Source organism: Microcebus murinus, chromosome X, assembly GCF_040939455.1.
Source record: "Microcebus murinus isolate Inina chromosome X, M.murinus_Inina_mat1.0, whole genome shotgun sequence".
NCBI lineage: Eukaryota > Metazoa > Chordata > Mammalia > Primates > Cheirogaleidae > Microcebus > Microcebus murinus.
The window spans coordinates 45858198-45877300 of record NC_134136.1 but is presented as its reverse complement, the minus strand read 5'-3'; the positions used below and the strand labels follow the sequence as shown (position 1 = coordinate 45877300).

The following is a 19103-nucleotide window of genomic DNA, read 5'->3' as shown; positions in this document are numbered from 1 at the left end:
GATATGTATAACTTACAGGTCATGCTCTGGGAAAGTGGCATATGCCCTCCACCTTCCTCTTTCTCTTCCTTTCTACTAGCTAGAATGTGGGCTAGGTGAGGATCAGCCTTCTTCAATCAAGAACATGAGGGGGACATTCTAAGGACAGTAGAACTTTGTGATGAAGGAGCCCGAGTCCCTGAATGTTCCCATGGAATCTAAATGCCCTAGCTCTCAGGATTTAGGCCTTCTATTTTGTTTAAGCTGCAGGCATTTTTTGGTACTTGGTAAAGCTAACAAACCGATATTTTAATAGAGACACCATGACTCCTAGCCAGTGTGATTTTACAAGCTGGACTATCCATCACCCAGTCCCTTCTACTTTGAAGATTCTGTTGAGGTCCCTTGGACTGATACCGTTAACATGCAGGCCTTCAACTCCCATGATGTTTTAGGCTTTGCACGCCACTTAACTCCCTTCAATTTCCTTGCCATGGCTGAAGACAATAGTCCAGATATACCACATCACTATACAGGGCCACAGCTATCGTCTTCCCCCAAACCAAAGGCTGTGATTTATAGTCCCAAAGAACAGCAACCCCACTTTGCAAAAATTCCAAGTAGAAAACACATTCACGTTAGAAAGGTACCTGCACCATCCCACATAAATCCCTCCCTCAAATTCTGTTTGTAAGCAGCTTCCCCAGCACACATTCTAGACATTTGTGACTTATTTCCTACTAAGCCTGAAATGAGTTTTCTGCCCACAACTTTCAGAAAGTTGGTTGTAGGAATGGAGAAAACCACATTCTGGCCAAACCACCTACACCTGACATTATTTGGCTCCAAACCGGTTCATCTGATTCTCCCCAAATCTCACTGTTGTCTTTGCCTCTCTGAGCCTCTAGCTTTGTTTGGATTCTTTTTTGTCCCTCTCTGCAGTTGGCAACATGTTCTCCCTCCTATGATCGGTTCTCAATATTAGAATTGATATTCTGAAACTTTTTTCCAGGATCATCAACAAACATATTTAAGCCAATGTTAATACTTGTGGCAGTTTCTAAGAAACTTCCTTGTGAGGCTTAGAACATTCTGCTTCATGGCACCACTGGGGCTGCAGAATTGACTGGAGTCAACTGCATGGATTTAGGTTTTTGCTTGGTTTTTTTGCTGGTGCTGTTACTGCTAAAGCAACATGATAACAGAACTAATAGGAAATGAAGCCCAAGACTTCAACTTTCTATGTCATTAAGCTCTTATGAATCACACTGTGGCATGTGTGTTTTCTCCTGTGGAAGAAGCTGTTACCACTGCTGATCTCTGTCTTTTGCCTGACTGGGGGAGAATAATGCCCTGAAGGTGAAGGGGGTCATTAAACCTGATTATGAGCTTGCTCGGAGCTATGCTGTAGTCCTGAATCACAGTGGCCCAGAGCCAGAAGCTGGGTCACTGCGATGTACTAACTGGCCTTTCTCTCTTCAAAATTCATGATGCTTTTGCATGGGGGAAAAGGAGCCACCTTTGTGGTCTGGAGAAAGCAAGACATTTCAGCCCATTAAGGAACAGACTGATGTTTTAGAGCCTCAGAATGAAAGAGGAAGAGGGGGCTTTAGAGACTTCCTCATCCACCTCTCATGTCAGAGATGGGGGACAAGTTGAGAAAGATGAAGGGATTTACCCAAGGTCATATTGCCAGAGAGGTAAGCAGGACTAGTCTTTTGGCAAAGAAGTTAGAATATATATATATATATATATACAGACTTTTCTTTTGTGACAGAGTTAAGGTATGAACACAAGAATCAAGGGAGAGATGATATAGGATTGCCAGCTCAGAGTGTGGGAAAAGATGGTGGTGAGGAAATCTGTGGTTAGGATATCTTCAGCCTCCCTAGAAAGAAAGCATTCCCAGAAATGCAATCCCCTGAAAGGATTCAGTGATTTACACCAGGTAAGCAAAGCTTTCTGAAACTTAACCATCTCCATTTTCCCAGAGAGCTTCTGATCTACAGCTTGGTCTCACAAATGGGCCTTTCCCCCCAGAAAGAAGACTGATCCAGTAGAGCCTACTGAACTGATTTCTAGTATAACTCAGCCAAGGATAAATTTAAAAATGGGGTCAGTTTACTCAGGATCTGTTCACCCCTGATGAGGACAGTAGCAAAGGTGTAGACTTGTAGAGCTAAGCAAGGATGGACCAGGGTGTGAAAATTTTCTGGGGTCTTGCAGTTAGAATCTTGTAGGGCAGCTGGCCCCATCTCCTAGCTCCTAAAGCAATGGGGAAGAGGATTATGAAGTTCCCTGGAAGTAGCAGCCTTTGGTTTTAGGTCCCAGTATACCCTTCTCTTAAGTCCTGGCCTTTGCATTTATCGTGTCACCCTAAGATTCCCATGGTGTGAATTTGGACTCCCATGGAACATTCTTCTGTTGGTAGTATCTACATTCCCATTCTCTCATCTCTCTCAAAACCTGTCTTACACCCAAGTTCCTACTGCTTTAGTTACCCCACTTCTGACTTGGGATCCTTTTGGTCTTATCCATGATGCTCGCTGCCCACCCAAACAATACCAAATTGGATCCATCTTCCTCTCTGTGCTTGATTTGCTGGATGGCAACTACACATCCATCTAGTCACAAACCCTAGGCACTCTCATCTGGTGAAGCAACCCATTATAAACAGATATTTTTATATACCTGGGGATCAGCATCTTTCTCTGGCATTGGACCAAAGTGATTGAGTATCCGATTCTTCAGGGATGATTTCAGCGAATGAAACCATGATGACGCTTGCTCATAGACACAGTTATGTAATCCCATGAGCTCAGCACAATCCTCTCCCTGAACCTGAAAGTATCAAAGTGAAAGTGAGACATTCTGTACCCTCCGCATCACTCCCAGAGTCGCTTTCTCTCCTGTGTGAGATGCGAAGCACTGCTGGGCTTCACAGTGCTGGCCAGTGTGTACATACTGCTGAGCATGGGGGAAGGAGAAATGCTCAGTTTGGTAGATTAGCTGAAACAGCAAGACACATAGAAAACCAGAGATTTGAACTGGCCTGAGTGGAGGCATGTGGTTAAACTAGGTCATCCCGGTCTATGCCTCTGCCCTTCTCATTTCTACGTCTATTTTCCTGTTGCTCACTGGGAAGGGAGACAGGAATGTGTCTGTGTCTCAGTGTGTAAATAACTTGGTCAAATACATTTTATTTGTTGATCAAATATTTATTAATCTACTATGTGGTGAATGTAAATACAAATGAACATGGAATTATTTACCTCTGCTTTCACCCATTAGCTTAGAAAACCAAGGATTAACTGGACATGCCATCTTTCTGCCTTATGGGATGATGGATTATTGAGCAGAGCTCTGAGCTAGCTTGTACATTTAAAGATGCAAATACATGTGTGAATCTATAATTATCTCAAAAGACAAAAGTTAAAATGTATAAATAAACCAATAGGTAAAATACACACGTGTAGGCCCCACTCCGGATCTATTCCTTGGTATCCCTGGCACAGACCTAACACCTAGACTGAATGGGCCTCTGGGTTGGTCTGGGGTAGCATTTCTTATGCCTGAATGCAACTCAACAGCTAAACAGAGCCAGGACAATGGGCGCTTTCACTGCCATTCTGCAACTGGACAGCAATCAGCAGCATTCATTGCTGCTGCAGCGATTTGGTGAGAAATCCCAAGGCATCCAACAGTTTTAAGAAATCATTTTACAACCATGTTTGTATTCCAAGTTACATGGATAGCTGGCTTTGGGCTTCTTGGCACTAGCCACCCTCACCTTTTGGTCTTCAATGTATTCAATGTCAGCTGTATTGTAGCCATCTCGTTGGCCCTGATGGAGCACCTTGAAACGCCTCTTGCCTATGCTGTCAACCACTGAGCGGCCGTCGGCAAAGAATTGAACATTTCTGATCTCTAGGATGCATCCATATTCCGCAAACCTGTTTTTTGAGAATCGAATCAAGAAAGAAGATCCTTGAATTTTTCTGTTTCCTTGGCCTGACCCCCAGTCATTTCTGTAACCCCATTATATGCCCCAAGGGACTTCTGCCTATTTGCCTATCCCCACGTTTATAGCTACAACTGTTAACTGGCAGTGCCAGTGTGGGGAAAAAAAATATGATGTATTATTATAACGGCTACCATTTATTCATCACATACTATGTGCCAGTGCTATGCCTTGAATGTTTGTCCCCTCAAAAACTTGTGTTGAAATTTAATTGTCATTATAGCAGTAGTAAGAGGAGAGGCCTTTAAGAGGTGATTTGGCCTCCACCCTCATGAGTGCATTAATGCTGTTATTGTGGTAGTAGAGTAAATTTGTTATAAAAGGGCCAGTTTGGCCCATTTTTCTCTTTCCCTCTTGCTCTCTCTTTGCCCTTCGGCCATGTGATGCCTTCTGCCATGTTATGACACAAGACAGCCCTCACCTTGATCTTGGACTTCCCAACCTCTAGAACCATGATAAATAAATTTCCATTGTTTATAAACAGTCTGTGGTATTCTGTTATAGCTGTACAAAATGGACTAAGACAACCAGGAACTGTGTTTTATGTGCATTTATTAACTTACCAATCCTCCTAACAAACCCAACGAGGTAGGTACTATTATTGTACCCACTTTACACATAAGGAAATTGGGATATAGAAAGTTAAGTAATTTGCTCAAAGTCAAACTTGTTCCAAGGCTGGAGCTAGAATATGAACTCAGGTAGTTGGACTCCAGGACCCACACTCATATAAAACAAGTTTTATAATATATACTACTTATCTACCAAAAGATTAATTCTGGAGTTCTTGTAAATAGGCAACCTCTCACAGGGTTTACTTATGCACCAGAAGGACCCTGATCCTTACAAATGCTCATGTTCTTGAGCTGGCTAAACATCATGAGGTAGGCCTCCCTATCTCCTGGGAGCACCCCAAAATTAAACAAAAATCCCTCTCCACCCAATCTCCCTTTATTTACATGGCTCCTCACTTACCCTTTAACAGGATCTCCAAGGCACATGCCAAACTGTCTCGTTCCTGTCTCAATGCATCTACGAATCATCAGGCGGTAACAAGGCTCAAAGATGTGCAGGGGACAAGGAACAGTGGGATAGGCCATAGTACACACGAAAATAGGCACATTCTTATTTAAGCTGTCAGGAAGAATAAAGGACATGGATCTCAAAACAATGGGGCAGAACACAGAAAAGTTGGTCAAACAACCCCATGTGCTACCCTCCAGGGAAGACGAACAGGCATCAAATTTTGATGGCTAATAAAAAAAATACTAAAATCCAACTGATAATTGTGGGCTGAGTCCCATTGTTGGGTGCAGAGTTTGGCCTAAGGTCTAAGAGATTAAAATTGGCATTCCGCACATTCCAATTTAACTGAAGAAGTTCTCCAGTGCCTTAACATTGTGGGTGATAGTTATACCTCATATTCTTTCATGCTCTCCACTCAAAATGATCTCTTCAAGTGTTTTGCTGGCGGTGTGGGGAAGGGTACTGATGGTATAAATGGACTCAGCTCTCCAGAGAGGTGGTAGAAAATTATCTGCAAGGTCCCCATGGGCATCTCAAATTTACAAAGCTCCGCCCCAGGGAATCTGCATAGCAGGCCCAGCTGGGAAGAGCGGGGAGCAAGAGATAGACAAGAATAACTTAGCCCAGTGATGTCCAAACACTCCTGTGCATCAGAATCACAGAGGCGGGGGTGGGGGTGGGGTGGGGTGTTCTGAAATCTAGATAACTGGGACACAATACCCCCAGAACCCAGGAGGCTGCCTTTCAACAAGCACCCTGAAGATTCAGACACATGGCCTCTTGGGGAACTACCAGCTAGGCCAGCTCCTTCTGGAGGCCAATCCTCTTATTTGTCCAGTAAATCCAATGCAGGAACATCTGAGCCTAAACCTACCAAGAGATATAAGACCATCTGCCCAAATCTAAAAAGAGTTATGTTTAGAATGCCTTTAAATAGAAAGCCCTTTAGTATATTCCAGTGTTTGTTAATAAAATCTTAAAATGAGATTTAAGAAGCCTGCTTGGAGAGGCTCCATGCTAACTTACAGATCAGAAATAAAGATGCCCTGAGTATTTCCAATAGAAATCAATAAGAAAAAAAAAAGATTTCTAGTTTCTGGGGAAAACATATCATTTAAAGTGAGAAGCACATTCAAACAAGCTGGTGGTAGAGTTTAGAAATGTTCTGTATAGGGTGGGCATAAAACCATAACAGTTTTTGCTCTTAGGAACCTTGCTTTTGGGATGCTGTGAGGATTGTACTGGGGATGGGAAGAGGCGAGGGCAACAGCAAGACAGAAAGAAGTTAGTGATTGCCTGTTGCTTTTTCTGCTCAGTGAGCTGTTCCCCCAGCCAGGCAGAGAGCTGGGAGCCTCACTTATGTTTCCACCCCTTCCCTTCACCTTTCATGCTACCTGTGCATGGCAGAAGAAGCATTTAACAACAGTATTGGTGCTATTACCATTTCTAAAGTGCTTTTGCATGAGTTCATATGATCTTCATAACAAGTATGAGGTAAGAAATATTATTATCCTCAAGCTACAGATAAGGAAACTGAGGCCCAGAAAGGTTAAGTGACCTGCCTAAGGTCACAAAGTATACTCACTGAGGCAGCACTGGGTCTTAAGCCCAGATCTGGCTGACACCAAAGTTCTTAACTTCATAGCACCTCCTTCTGTATTTGAAGACAGTCTTCCAGACACTTCGTAAGTTCCTCTGATTAAGCTACTCTAATTTAATTCTGCCAATGACACCCTGTTACTAGAGCCAAGACGTGTCCTGGTCAGTGGTTTGGCTTATGCTTCTTCAGTGGTGTGTGCTGTTAAATGTTTAACAACTGGCTGTCTGGGTTGAGGAGGAATTCCTGGTTTGTAGTATTTGCCAATTTCCATAGCATAAATACTCTCATCTCTCACTGTGGCCAATTTCAAGCTACCAGCATGAAATTACTGAGTGGGGAGCCAGGAAGAAATGTGTGCATTCAGCTTTCGTGAGCTGGAATGAGTGAAACTGAAAACAGAAGCATACATGTACATACTTAGAAAGTTCTTCCATTTCCTCTTCATAAAGCCTCCTTCGTTCCTTGAGTTCTTCTGGAAGGAACTTGGCTATTAGCTCTTCCATTATTACATTTTTGCTGTATTTTCTTGATGCCAAGCACTATGTGGGGAACACGGCAATTACAGAATATGCAGTCATCAGAAAAACACAAAATACTTGTGATATAATCAGCAGAATAGACAAATGACCCACATAGTGGAGTAATTTGGACCCACAAATTAGCAGCTGATACTATCATGATATACATATTCTCTGAATGCTAGAGTTTAGTATTTTTTTTAAAAAAAAAACATATGCAATTGATGACCTTTATAATTGGAAAACAATATTTTAACAATGGGGGAAAATCTGCATTGGAGTTTTTAAAATCTCATGGCTTTCCTAAAAACTGAAATTGAGCTAATGTTCTTGTCAAAAAAGGGAGGAAATCCTTTTATTTCCATTTTCTGATTATTCTGTTTATCAGCTCATAGAAATGGTTTCCATCTGGGATATACTGAAAGTCAGTGGTCAAAAGGTTCAGGGAACTAAAAAGCAATTTTCAATCATTGATCCTTTCCTGCCCCTCCCCACCTCCACCACCCTAGTGCTTGGCTTCTGGATGTTGCAAAGTCTACAAATTTTTTTTCTCTTCTAACCTTAGTTTTTAAAAAACACAAACAGGTAAATACTGGTGATTTTGTTTGCTTGTTTATTTGCCTTTTCAATACAACATCTAGATATCACTGAGATTTTGTTATAAACCATGATTTCAGAATAAGACTCAAGCTCAATTGTCACTATTACTCTCCTCCCAAACACCCCTACCCCATGCATATCCAGGAATCTGTAAGTAGTTGGTATTTAATCTGGGGATTGATGTGAACCAAACAATGGATGTTAGAAATTCTGCAGAGAATTGCTTGCTATGGAAACTACCCCTACAGAGCCAGCAGGGGGAGCTCCTGAGTATAAAACTGCTGGCTTCACGCAATTTTGGTTCTTTTCCAGTATGGGCTGTGTCTCTACTCTGTAGTGAACATGATTGGAATATTTATCTCTCTTTAAAATGGTGTAAGTGTGACCCTGTATGAATACACAGAGACAGATAAGAATATCTTCTAGTTCCTGAGTCCAGGACCCCACAGCATCTGCCTCCAGGATTCCTTTCAGCCACTGCCATTGCCTGGCTACAGAAGAATCAACTGTGTTCCCCAGTCCCAGTCTTTGGGGACAAGCAGTGACTCAGGAGGTAGTCAATCCAAGAAGGAGGTGACCCTTCTGCTGACGCTAATACAAAAACCCAGGAAGGGCACACACTAAAATGTTAACAGTGGTTTTCTCTAGGTGCTGAGCATATGGGTAGATTTTTCTTCTTTCTGCTTGAGTTTGGTAGTGTTGTCACAACACAGATGTTTGAGTATAAGGACCATGAGCTTCTCACCTACAATCAGGCTAGCAAATCCCACCCCTTCATCTAGGGAAAGGTATGACATTGACTCTCGCCCCAATCCTGATACACACCCTCAGGGCTACCCTTGATGATATTTCACTCCACTCCCTTAATTTAGATTTTGGGGTCATGGGAAAGCTCCACAGGTGACTTCTCTGGACTACATTCACGTAGAGATAGTCTTGCGTTTCCAACCTCTCCTCAGGAATGACAGGGGTTAGGAACATTAATATTGATTGTAAAATGTGGCACACAAATCACTGAGGGAGGAAAAACAAGACAGAGTCCTGGGTTTTCTTTTGCCACAGGAAATTCCATCAGGTCCACTTGAAAAACGAAGGTGGGAGTTTGTATGATTAATTTTAGAGAACCTGGAAGCCCCAGAGCTTTTCCAGTAGCCAAGCATCTGCTAGTAAGTACAGTGGCTCTTGAGGGGTTGGACGAGAACCACATTGTAGGTTTGTGAGGTTCTTCTAGGTCTGTGAGCTGATCTGTTCAAACCACGGAACAAACACTGATGATAAGGGGAAGGGGACATCAGAGCTCATCTAGTCCAAGCCCAGAGAGTACAAGAAGTCACCCAAAATTAAAGTGTATCAGGTGGGATTAGAACCAGGACTCAGGTTTATCACCTATTTAATACTTTTTTTCCAGCACAAATTAATCTCATTACTGACAGTTCAAGCTAGATGTTGCCTTGTTTTCCTGACGGACTTTGTGGAGAGGGAAAGTGTGGCTATAAGACAGGAGAAATAGATGGTCCCAGGGGCTAATTTTTCCTAGCAGTCTCTTGGGATACAATTGTCTTAGTACCTAATTTCAAATAAATAAGTTACCCCAACCGAGAAAGAAATATTGGTTTACCTGTGAAAGACCATCTTTGCACAGTGGACACTTTGCGTTGTGATCTAGGCATCTTTCAAGGCATTTTAAGCAAAAGGTGTGTCCACAAGGTGTTGTAACTGGCTCATAGAATAATCTGAAATTTAAGAATTAAAATGGGAGAAAGCTACAATAAGACCAAAGATAAAAGAGCTACTCAAGGTTAAGGTTTTACAGCAATATTTGAAAAATTCTAGTAGGGAGGAGAGTTATTTTAATCACTGTTCTTGTACTTCAGAAAAGCATTTTCTTTTAATATCTGAGCTGGATTTAAAATAATGCATTTATCAAAGTTTAGGACATAGCTAGATCATTTTGCAACATTAGTTCTAGTTTAATCTCTTCTGGGCATCCAGATTTTTTTCCTTGTCTGGTCCAAGAGAAGTAGAGATTAATGTCCACAGTGTCTGAATAAATTCCATTCTAAAAATATTTAGCCAACCTGTTCACCTGAGTATATGTGAACACAAAGACAGATACACACAAACACACTTAGACATTTACCTATGTAAGCACTGTACATCATATTTCCATGGAAATAACTTGGTTTGTTTGCTAATATTGATTCCTCTTCTTATCTAAGCAACATTTACTGTGTGAAGGATCTTGAAATTGCACCTCTAACAGACACTATTTTGTTAATATATAGATGGATAATTTTCCTAGGGGTAGTAGAGTAATATCATTAATGTGTTTACTGATATAGATGAGATAGATATGGATATATATGGATATGTGTACATACATACGTATACATACATATACTTCAATTATATCCTATTTTAATTGCTGTGGGAGAGCGAGATATTGCCAAAGCAATCTGGGGATCATTTTATAAAGCTGTTCTGTTCCTTCAGAGACTCATGGATTTATTTGGCTTAAGGAAGGGCTCACCTGCAGCAGAGTCAGTGGGTAGTGGCAGCTGAAGATGATGGTTGAGAAGTGGGGCTTGCATTCACCATGGGTGGAGCATAGAAAGAAGGGAAAGATGCCTGACCAGCCTATTTTGACTTCACAAGAGTGTTCAGTTGACAGGAAGAGGCTGCCAGCTGCACAGCTCCCTCGTGTGGCCTGGAGGTACACCCACAGCACGGCCGGCACTGCCCGGCTGAGCAGAACAATCAAAACGTCAGAGCTGAAAAGTACTGGTGAGGAAATTGAACACGCTAACTAGAATTAAACTGAGGTCCAGAGGAGGGTGAAGTCATTTGTCTAAGTGTACACAGCCAACTGTTGACAAATGAAAGTCTAGCCAATTTCCGCTTACAGTCCTGTGCCTTTTCCGTTACGACAAGGATTCCGGGCCATTGCTGTGCATGAGAATCACCTGGGGAGCTTTATCTTTAAACAGCTCTCTTGATGTATAATTGACGTGCAATAAACTGAACAGACTTAAAGTGAACAACGTGATAAGCTTTGACATATGTACACACCTATGGAACCATCACCACATCCCCATCACTCCCAAATGTTTCCTCATGCCCCTTTGTAAACCCTCCCTCCTGTCCTTCCCCATCACTTGGGGAGCTTTTAAAAAAACTTCAGAAATGCAGCATGGCACCTACAGAGAATTAGGTCTGTAAGCCCAGGGTACCAGGTCAGGCATCAGGATTTTTTAAAGCCCCACCCCCTGGGTGGTTTTAATGGGCAGCCAAGTTGAGAATCACTGTATTATACAATCCTACTAATCTCTACATCAGCGAACCTTCTGTAGTGGTCTTCGAACATAACTACCAGAGTCATCTCAGAACTTTAAAAACATACAAATGGAGAAGCTCCACTGGCTAAAGTTCACGATACAACAGGTCAAGCAAGGGGAAGGACAGAGATCTGATATTTTTAATAAGCCAATGATGGTCTGCAGTAGAAGAGAGATTTTTCATATATTCACTTTTTTGTACTTTCTGAATTTTATGATTCAGTTTAAAAAGTAGTTAATTTATTTAACAGAATTAATAAATTTTAGTTATCAAATTGAAAAAAACATACATTTAAAATAAACTACTCTTTATGATGGAGGTCCTAAGCAGTGCACTAAGGCAAGAAAAAAAAATGAGGATTGGAGAGGACAAAACCAAATCTGTCATTATTCACAAATGGTATGACCATAAAGTTAGAAAACTGAAAATAATCTACAGAGTGATTATTAGAATAAGAATTCATAGAATTAGCAAGGTTGATAGATAAATATATATACACAAACAGTTATATATGCCAGCAATAAATGTCAGAAAATACATTTTTAAAAAGATGACATTTATAACTGCTTTTAAAAATCAAGTACCCAGGAATAAATTTAACAAAAGTGGTGAGAAACCTTTATTGGAATAAACTATAAACACCTCACTGAGAGAAATTAAAGAAGATTTAAATAAGTTCCAATAGATTATTTCATTTGTTTATTTTTGTGGAACTTGACAAATTGATTTCTAAACTTTATAAGGAAAGGCAAAAGGCCAAGAGCCAAGACACATTTGAAGAGCAACGATGTGGAAGGACTGACTTACCCTACCAGACATCAGAATTTATTATAAAGCTGTGGTGATTAAATAGTTTATGACTAGCACAAGGACAAATAGACCCATGGAATAGAATAGAAAGCCCAGAAATAGACCCAGACGTGGATTCTTGACTTATGACAAATGTGGCACTTCAAAGCAGAGGGGGGAAAGATTTTTCAATACATAAATAGCATTCAATACATAAATGCTGTTAGGACAGTTGGCTATCTATAAGGGGTAATCAAATTGGACCATCTCTTACCCCATACACATAAATCAATTCCATGTGGGCTATAAAAATGTGAAAAGCAAAACAATAAAGCTTTCAGAAGATAAAATAGGGGACTATGACCTCAAAGTAAAAAAAAAAAAATTCTTAAACAAGACACAAAGAAACACTAACTATAATTGGAAAGACTGATAATTTTGACTATATTAAAATGAAGAACTTTTAAGTTTGTCAGAAGATGTCATTAAAAGAGCAAAAAGGCAAGCCACAGAGTAGGAGAAAGTATTTGTAAGATATGTGACTAACAAATAACTTGTATCTAGAACATCCATAGAGCTCCTACAAGTCAGAAAGACAGAAAGAAGAACCTACTAGAAAATGGGCAAACACTTATATGCACCAGCACATGTAGACAATGTTCATAGCCCTATTGTCCATAATATCCCCTGTAGAAACAATCCAAACATCCATCTATAATAAAATTGATAAATTTTGGTGGATTCATACAATGTGATACTATACAATAATGAAAATGAACAAACTTCATACATGAATAACATGGATAAATCTTAATACTGAGTAAAAGAAACCAGACTGAAAGAATAAATTCTGGGTAATTCAATCTATACAAAGTCTTAAACACTAGGCAAAACTAGATTATACTGCTTAGAGATGCATACATGGGTGGTAAAACTATAAAGAGGAACAAAATACAAGAAGTCAAGATAGTGATTTCCGGGGTGCGAGGGGCAGTCCTGATTGAGAAGTGGCATATGGGCAGCTTCTGAGGCCCAGGCAATGTTTTATTTCCTGAACTGAGAAAGGTTACATAGGTATCCGCTTTACAATATTTTGTTAAGAGAACACATTTATATTTTATGCACTTTTCCACTGTGTATATTTCACAATTTCAAATGTTTTTCAAAAGTGTGATTTGGGAACCACTGCTGTGATCTAATTATCAGAGCAGCCAAACCAGAATATCTCATTTCCTGAGTAACTTGAGTCCTATGAATGCTTTTTATACATTATTTGATGGTGCTAATGATGAAGATGATAGATGAATCTGTATCTGCAACTAATTTGCAAAACCATTTTTCCTGAGAATTTCACAATTGGGCCTATTGTTCATTTAAGAATGTAACCCATCTAAAATAACAAAGATATAACTGGCTAATTAATTGCCATAAATACTGACATTTAGTGAGCAGATGAATGAAACACACACAAAAGGACATAGCTATCTCTTAGCGAGAGCTATGATTAAAATGCCCCTGACTGAGTGGTAACAAACAAAAAAGCAGCCACAGATGCTGCATAATTATCGCTTTGAAATAGTTCAAGGTTCAGATGCTCAGAATATATCACTTTTCAATACTCAATTCACTTCTATATTTAGGGCTACTCTGCTACTCCACACAGGCTGACTGAGTAAAGTGACTGGGAAGAGACGGACTGTATTTCTCTTGCTATACTTCCAGTGTGTGCAATAATTAATGTTATAGATTAAAAGGTGGTAATTAGGATTCACTCCATTGTACTGTTGAGGAAATTAAAACCCAGACAGGTTAAATAACTTGCACAAGGTCACACAGCTCGCTGGTAAGTAGAAGGACTTTGGGACATGAAGTCAGATCTGACTCCCAAGCCCACCTTCCTTCTCTATTCTATGACAGAACAATGACTATATGTGTTTCTATATCTCAAATAGACATCATGCATTGACATGTAGATGCACACACTCATACACTACTTTTCTCGCTTCCTCTCTTTCTCTTTCCTTGGAGGGAAGGAGACTAGAATTCCTCCCCCTTTTTATTTGCCACTGTAGGTAACAACTTGAGAAAATGCTTCAGGAAAGCATTTATAAATCAGAGCAGGGCCAGATTTTCTTACAAGAAAGCATTTTACATTGTTACAGTGATAGAGTAAACAATAGTAATAATAAATGCTTTCAGTTAGATGTCAACTCGGATAAAATGTTTGGCTTGTCTGGAAATAGCTATCTTTTCCCACCAGTTACATCCTTGTATTGTGTTCTATTGCTATCAAATGAGAGCAAAGAGGGAAGAATAGGAGGGGGAATAAAGAGGGGGAGGGAGGGAGAGAAAAGCAGGGAAGGAGGGAGGGAGAATGAGAATGAACCGACTCCTTAACACCCAGCTACTTGAGTAGCTAAAACTAGGTTAAATATAAAGCTTCTTGTTTCAATTGACAAAGAGGTCACTGGGCCATTAGGTAACTGGTTCAAATATCAAATATTCTCGCTTCGCATCTAAAATATCCTTGTCACCCCCAAGGTGCTGCTCTACAGCAGTCTCAGAGGTGGCCCTCAATGGCTAAGGTATTCACACCAGGTAAATATCAAGGGAGAATTTTCAGCTACTAAAGATTGAGGGGCAGAGGTCTGAGGTGTTAGAGTTAGGGGGTAACTTCCCTCAGCAGAGCTCTCCCAATCTAGCAAGGGAGACTTGGAGATTGGAATGATCCTCATTAACGCACCCTCTGATTATTCCATTTGTTCTTTCTACCCTTTTCCCTGTGGGATTTATAATCTGCTCCTAATTTTCTCCCTAGAATAAGAATATATAATTTAGGGGTCCTCAAATTATGGCCCAAAGGCCACATGCAGCCCGCCGAGGAAATTTTTCCTGCCAGCCGGGTGTTTTTGCTGCTGATGCCTGTCCCGCTTAGCAGCCGACACATCCCTGGCCCACAGTGCACATGTGTGGAATGTGCGCTGCACTCTCCAACGGCCCTCCAACGGTCTGAGGGACAGTGAACTGGCCCCCTGTTTAAAAAGTTTGAGGACCCCTGATATAAATTCACACTCTAACTTGTCTTTCTACCAGTGCAGCACCACAAGGACTGGATTTCATTCTAGAAACTTGTCTTGTTACATATGTCTAGTTTCATGACCCAGCAGATTGTTCGAGACTATCTTTACTCTGAGATCCTCTCCCCCAAAGACACATGAAGCTAGAGAACCTCATAGTAATGCTAACAACAATAAAAAGGAGAAAAACACTAAAGGGAGGTGGAAACAGGAACTTTTCAAGACTGTAATAATTCAAGCTAAAGCACACGTATGAAATAGCTACCGTCAATATCTGATAGACAAACCCTGTTGGAAGGGAAACTACATGTTTTTCACCAAAGGCTTCAGTTTTAAGAGTCTCAAGATCAAAAATGCTTTCTAGATTTGGCAGGGTCTTATCACCATAAACAAGTGAGAGTCCAGCCATAACTTAGCAGCCTATACAACAGCTACTCCAGGCAAAGACGAATTTTTGTTTTGAAGTCTTACTTAAAACAGGGGGGACAGGATAAGGGAAATAATGGCTTTTAAAGTCAGAGCGAGCCAACTGGAAGGGGGTCTTATCCTCTTGGTGTTTATTTCTTGGACCAAATCTTGAACCTTTCTTCAAAGCCCCCTGTTGAGATCAGGGACAAACAAGATGAAAGGGAGAAAGCAGAGGAAGAGGAACAAAAGAACTTAAACCTCAGGATTCTTAGCCCTCAGAGAAAACACAAACAGGATGAGTCTGTATGTTTGACTTCCTGCCACTGGATGTTGGGGGTAGCGTTAAGGAGGATAAGTACAACAGAGACCTGGTCGCTCTGAGCAAGCAAAATGAAGTCTACTCTGCAGCTCACATCATGGGCTTAGAGCCACAATGGAGGCCCTGTGGAGGCCCATTTCTCTGTCTGGCAGCAGGGCTTCTCTATCTCAGATCTTTGACATGATGCACCCGTCACTCTGTTGTGAGGGAGTGAGGGAAACAGTGAAGGGGAATTGGTTACATAGCCTCTCCTATCCTAGCCCACACCACCCAAACAAAGCCCTAATGGTACATGTAGAATGGCACTTCTACGTTCCATCTCCTGAACCATTATCAGGTCTGCCCAAGCTTATGAGCAAATCTCATAACTACAATTTTTTTTAAGAGAAATTAAAAGTCTACATGTCAGATAACAGCTGCCTTACTCATTTTGATTCATACGACAAGAAAAGTCATTCAGAATATAAATGCATGCGATTGACATGAGAAACATGTGCTCATAAGGGTCCCACTGTGTGCTGTACCAAAAGACTTTTCTTGACATCTTGTCTCTTGGGTCAACCATCTCAATTTTATACAAATACCTCAGCCTCCTCTTAATGCTCTTTTGGAAAACAGACTTGTTTGAAAATCTGCTGAAAGCTGTAGACCTTGTCCTGGAAACACACACACACACACACACACACACACAAACACACACACACTTCAGGACATTCATAGATCTATTAGAACCCATACATAGAACCTCCTCAGGGGTCCATGGACTCAAAACCTCTGGTCTAGAATGAAAAAAATAGTTAACATTTATTGAGTAGCCACTACATGCCAGGCACTATTCTAAGTGTTAAATAGATTTTCCCAATTTATCATAACAACCCCTTGGGGGAAGTATTACTGTTCTCTATTTCACTGTTCCTTGTTCCAGGTCAAACAGCCAGTAAATGACAAAGCCAAAGTTCAAACTCTGGCTTTGGAGCCTCTCCTCTTAGCCACTAAGTCACAGCTGTGAAATGAAACAACTGAAAGTAATTTAAAATTTTTTATATGGTCACACACAGTATGATAATAGCATCTTTCTTTTTCTGGGGGGGGGGCGTGAGTTGGTAGGGGGATGTGAATAATTTGCCTCTCCAGAGATGTGAGAAAGTAGAGATGATGTGGCACTTTTAGTTGGAGGGGAGATGCTTGGTCAACTAGCTCATGCCCACTGCTAACTTGTATTAATAGCACAACACAAAACAAAAATTAGTCAGGCCCTCTACTTGGCTTTCAAAGAATAGGCCTGTGATATTGACATTAGCCCTTAAGCTTTGAGTTCTTGATCCAGTAATTGAGATTAGTTCCAAGGTCACACACTTAAATACTTAAATAAGGGCCAAGAAAGTAAAGTAAATATGAGACACAGGCTGGTATAAGGCAGTGGGGGCGGGGACATGGCCAACCAGAGAGAGCATGTCCTATCTCCAGACATTCACATTTAACAAAAACAAACCTCATGAGGTGCCAAACAAAGGTGGGCCCACAGTCAGCCCATGGGCCATCAGTTTGTGACCTCTGAGTAGACTGTTCCCTTCCCACTCTCCAGGTATTTCCAAGTCATGAGTCAGGAATGCAGGGAATGTAGTCTGTGAGCTACATTGGACACAAACTGGCCCATGTGACAACCAATGTAGTGATTTCCATTTTGTTAGAGCCATTCTTTCATGTGCTAACCAACCAAGCACAAAACCAAGCAGAAAGGTCCAGACACCAGAGAGGAGAAAACATTAGGCAGTTAAGTGAGAGTATATATCACATACCTCATACACAGGGAGCATTCAAGGTCAGATGCGTCAAAAGATGCAAGTGGAATACTAAGAACAGGTTTGGCCCCCGGATCAGCAGGAGGATCTGTGATTTAGAAAGCAATAAGTCAGAGTTGGACCAACCTTGGTTTCATAGACAGTACTTCTGAGGCAAAAGAACCCAATTTATTTTTTAATTTGCCACTCTCACCACCTCCCAGAGAGTTGATTTAGTGGCCACCTGAGCCATTAAGAATGAGATGCCTTGAAGCAGGCTCTCAGAGGTTTCTAGCAGCTCCCAGAGAAAGAGAAGTGCAAGTCAGGGAATGTCCAGGAAACCTGTGGACTTCATTCAAATGCAACAGGCATCTCACTCAACAGCAGAAGCAGCAGCATCTCCATGGACTGAGCCAGGCCTTGAAAGCTGAAACTGAATCCTGGCACTGCTAACCTGTCTTGGAAAGAAACTAAGCTGCAGCTACTGCTTCTCAGATGCCTACCTATGGGAACACAACTGGGAATGAGCAGGGCGAGGCCTGACCTCATTTCCCTCATCCTACATTCCTGGAATGGGGCTGAGGGTAGTGACAGGTTGCTCTGGAAGGAAATGGCATTGTCATAAGCCTGAGATGTCATTACTTGATACTATGCTTCACCTGATGCCTTGGCTTTCCATTGTAATTATTATTGAGTGCTTATAGTGTGCTAGGCCTATGCATGATCACACAGAAACCTCATAGCAACCCCTGAGGTCACACAGTGGGTAAGTGCCAGAGCTGGCACATACCCAGAGCCTGACGAACCCCCAGATGGAAGATAAGTAACTTGCATATATTAGTGAGCCCAGGTATCTTGTCCAAGCTACTTTCTCCCTGGGTAGAGGTGGTACCTTGCTTGGAGGATTTATTAGGCACCTCCGTGTCTTCTTGCGGTTCAGTTTGGCAATGTTTCCTTTTCTTTTCCTGGCATTTGCCAGTCTTGATGGAAGAAGCTTCTGGAGAGGTAGCATCCTGCTTCTCCTCCTCTCCTTCCTGGGCTTTCATGTTGTCTTGTGGCCCATCCTCCTTTTCTTTAGCTGGGTCCAGGAGGCTGCCACCATCTCCCCTGGCTGTTGCTTCCTCCTGACTAGAACAATGTGGGAGCTCTTGATTTTCCTGGATGACGAAAAGGCCAAATATCAGAATCTACTTAGGACCAATATTGTCCTCTGATAGTCCTACCCAGAGGGGACAAAGAGAAAACTATATAGCCCTGATCCCCACCCTTGATCACTTAGTGGACACACAGCTCAAATGAGGGGCAGACATAAGGCAAATTTCCCACTTCCTGTCCACACAGCATCTGCAACAAAGGCATGCCAAGCTTGGGTGAAGTTAGGGAACTTCCCTAGGCAAGGACAGAAAGGTGTGTAAGGGCAGAGGCTCCTTGGGCAGTGGTTGAAAGAATTGTAAGGGATAGCACCAGTCCCGTCCTATCCAGATCATTTCCCAGTAACCACTTTAGGGAAACCAAGGCATGTAATGAGGGTAGATCCTGCCACCCAATGCATCTTCTTACCCTCACTGCCATTCACAGCCACCTACAATCCCGAAACCCCAACTCCACAAGGACTTTTGGTAGGGCTTTGGCACAGGTCTGTTCACAGG

The 19103-nt window shown here is 41.6% G+C and overlaps 1 protein-coding gene across 3 annotated transcripts in view; it reads right to left on the bottom strand.

Annotated features, from left to right (window-relative positions):
- Window positions 1–19103, bottom strand: part of LONRF3 (LON peptidase N-terminal domain and ring finger 3) — a 41945-nt gene that overhangs the window by 9570 nt on the left and 13272 nt on the right. For all 3 annotated transcript variants that reach the window (XM_012739428.3, XM_012739431.3, XM_012739437.3), the window contains 7 exons: window positions 18347–18611; window positions 17473–17563; window positions 9363–9477; window positions 7044–7165; window positions 4976–5134; window positions 3770–3932; window positions 2671–2820 (listed from right to left, as the gene is read on the bottom strand). In XM_012739428.3, coding sequence (XP_012594882.1) covers window positions 2671–2820; window positions 3770–3932; window positions 4976–5134; window positions 7044–7165; window positions 9363–9477; window positions 17473–17563; window positions 18347–18611 — 1065 coding nt within the window. The remainder of the gene's footprint in view (window positions 1–2670; window positions 2821–3769; window positions 3933–4975; window positions 5135–7043; window positions 7166–9362; window positions 9478–17472; window positions 17564–18346; window positions 18612–19103) is intronic.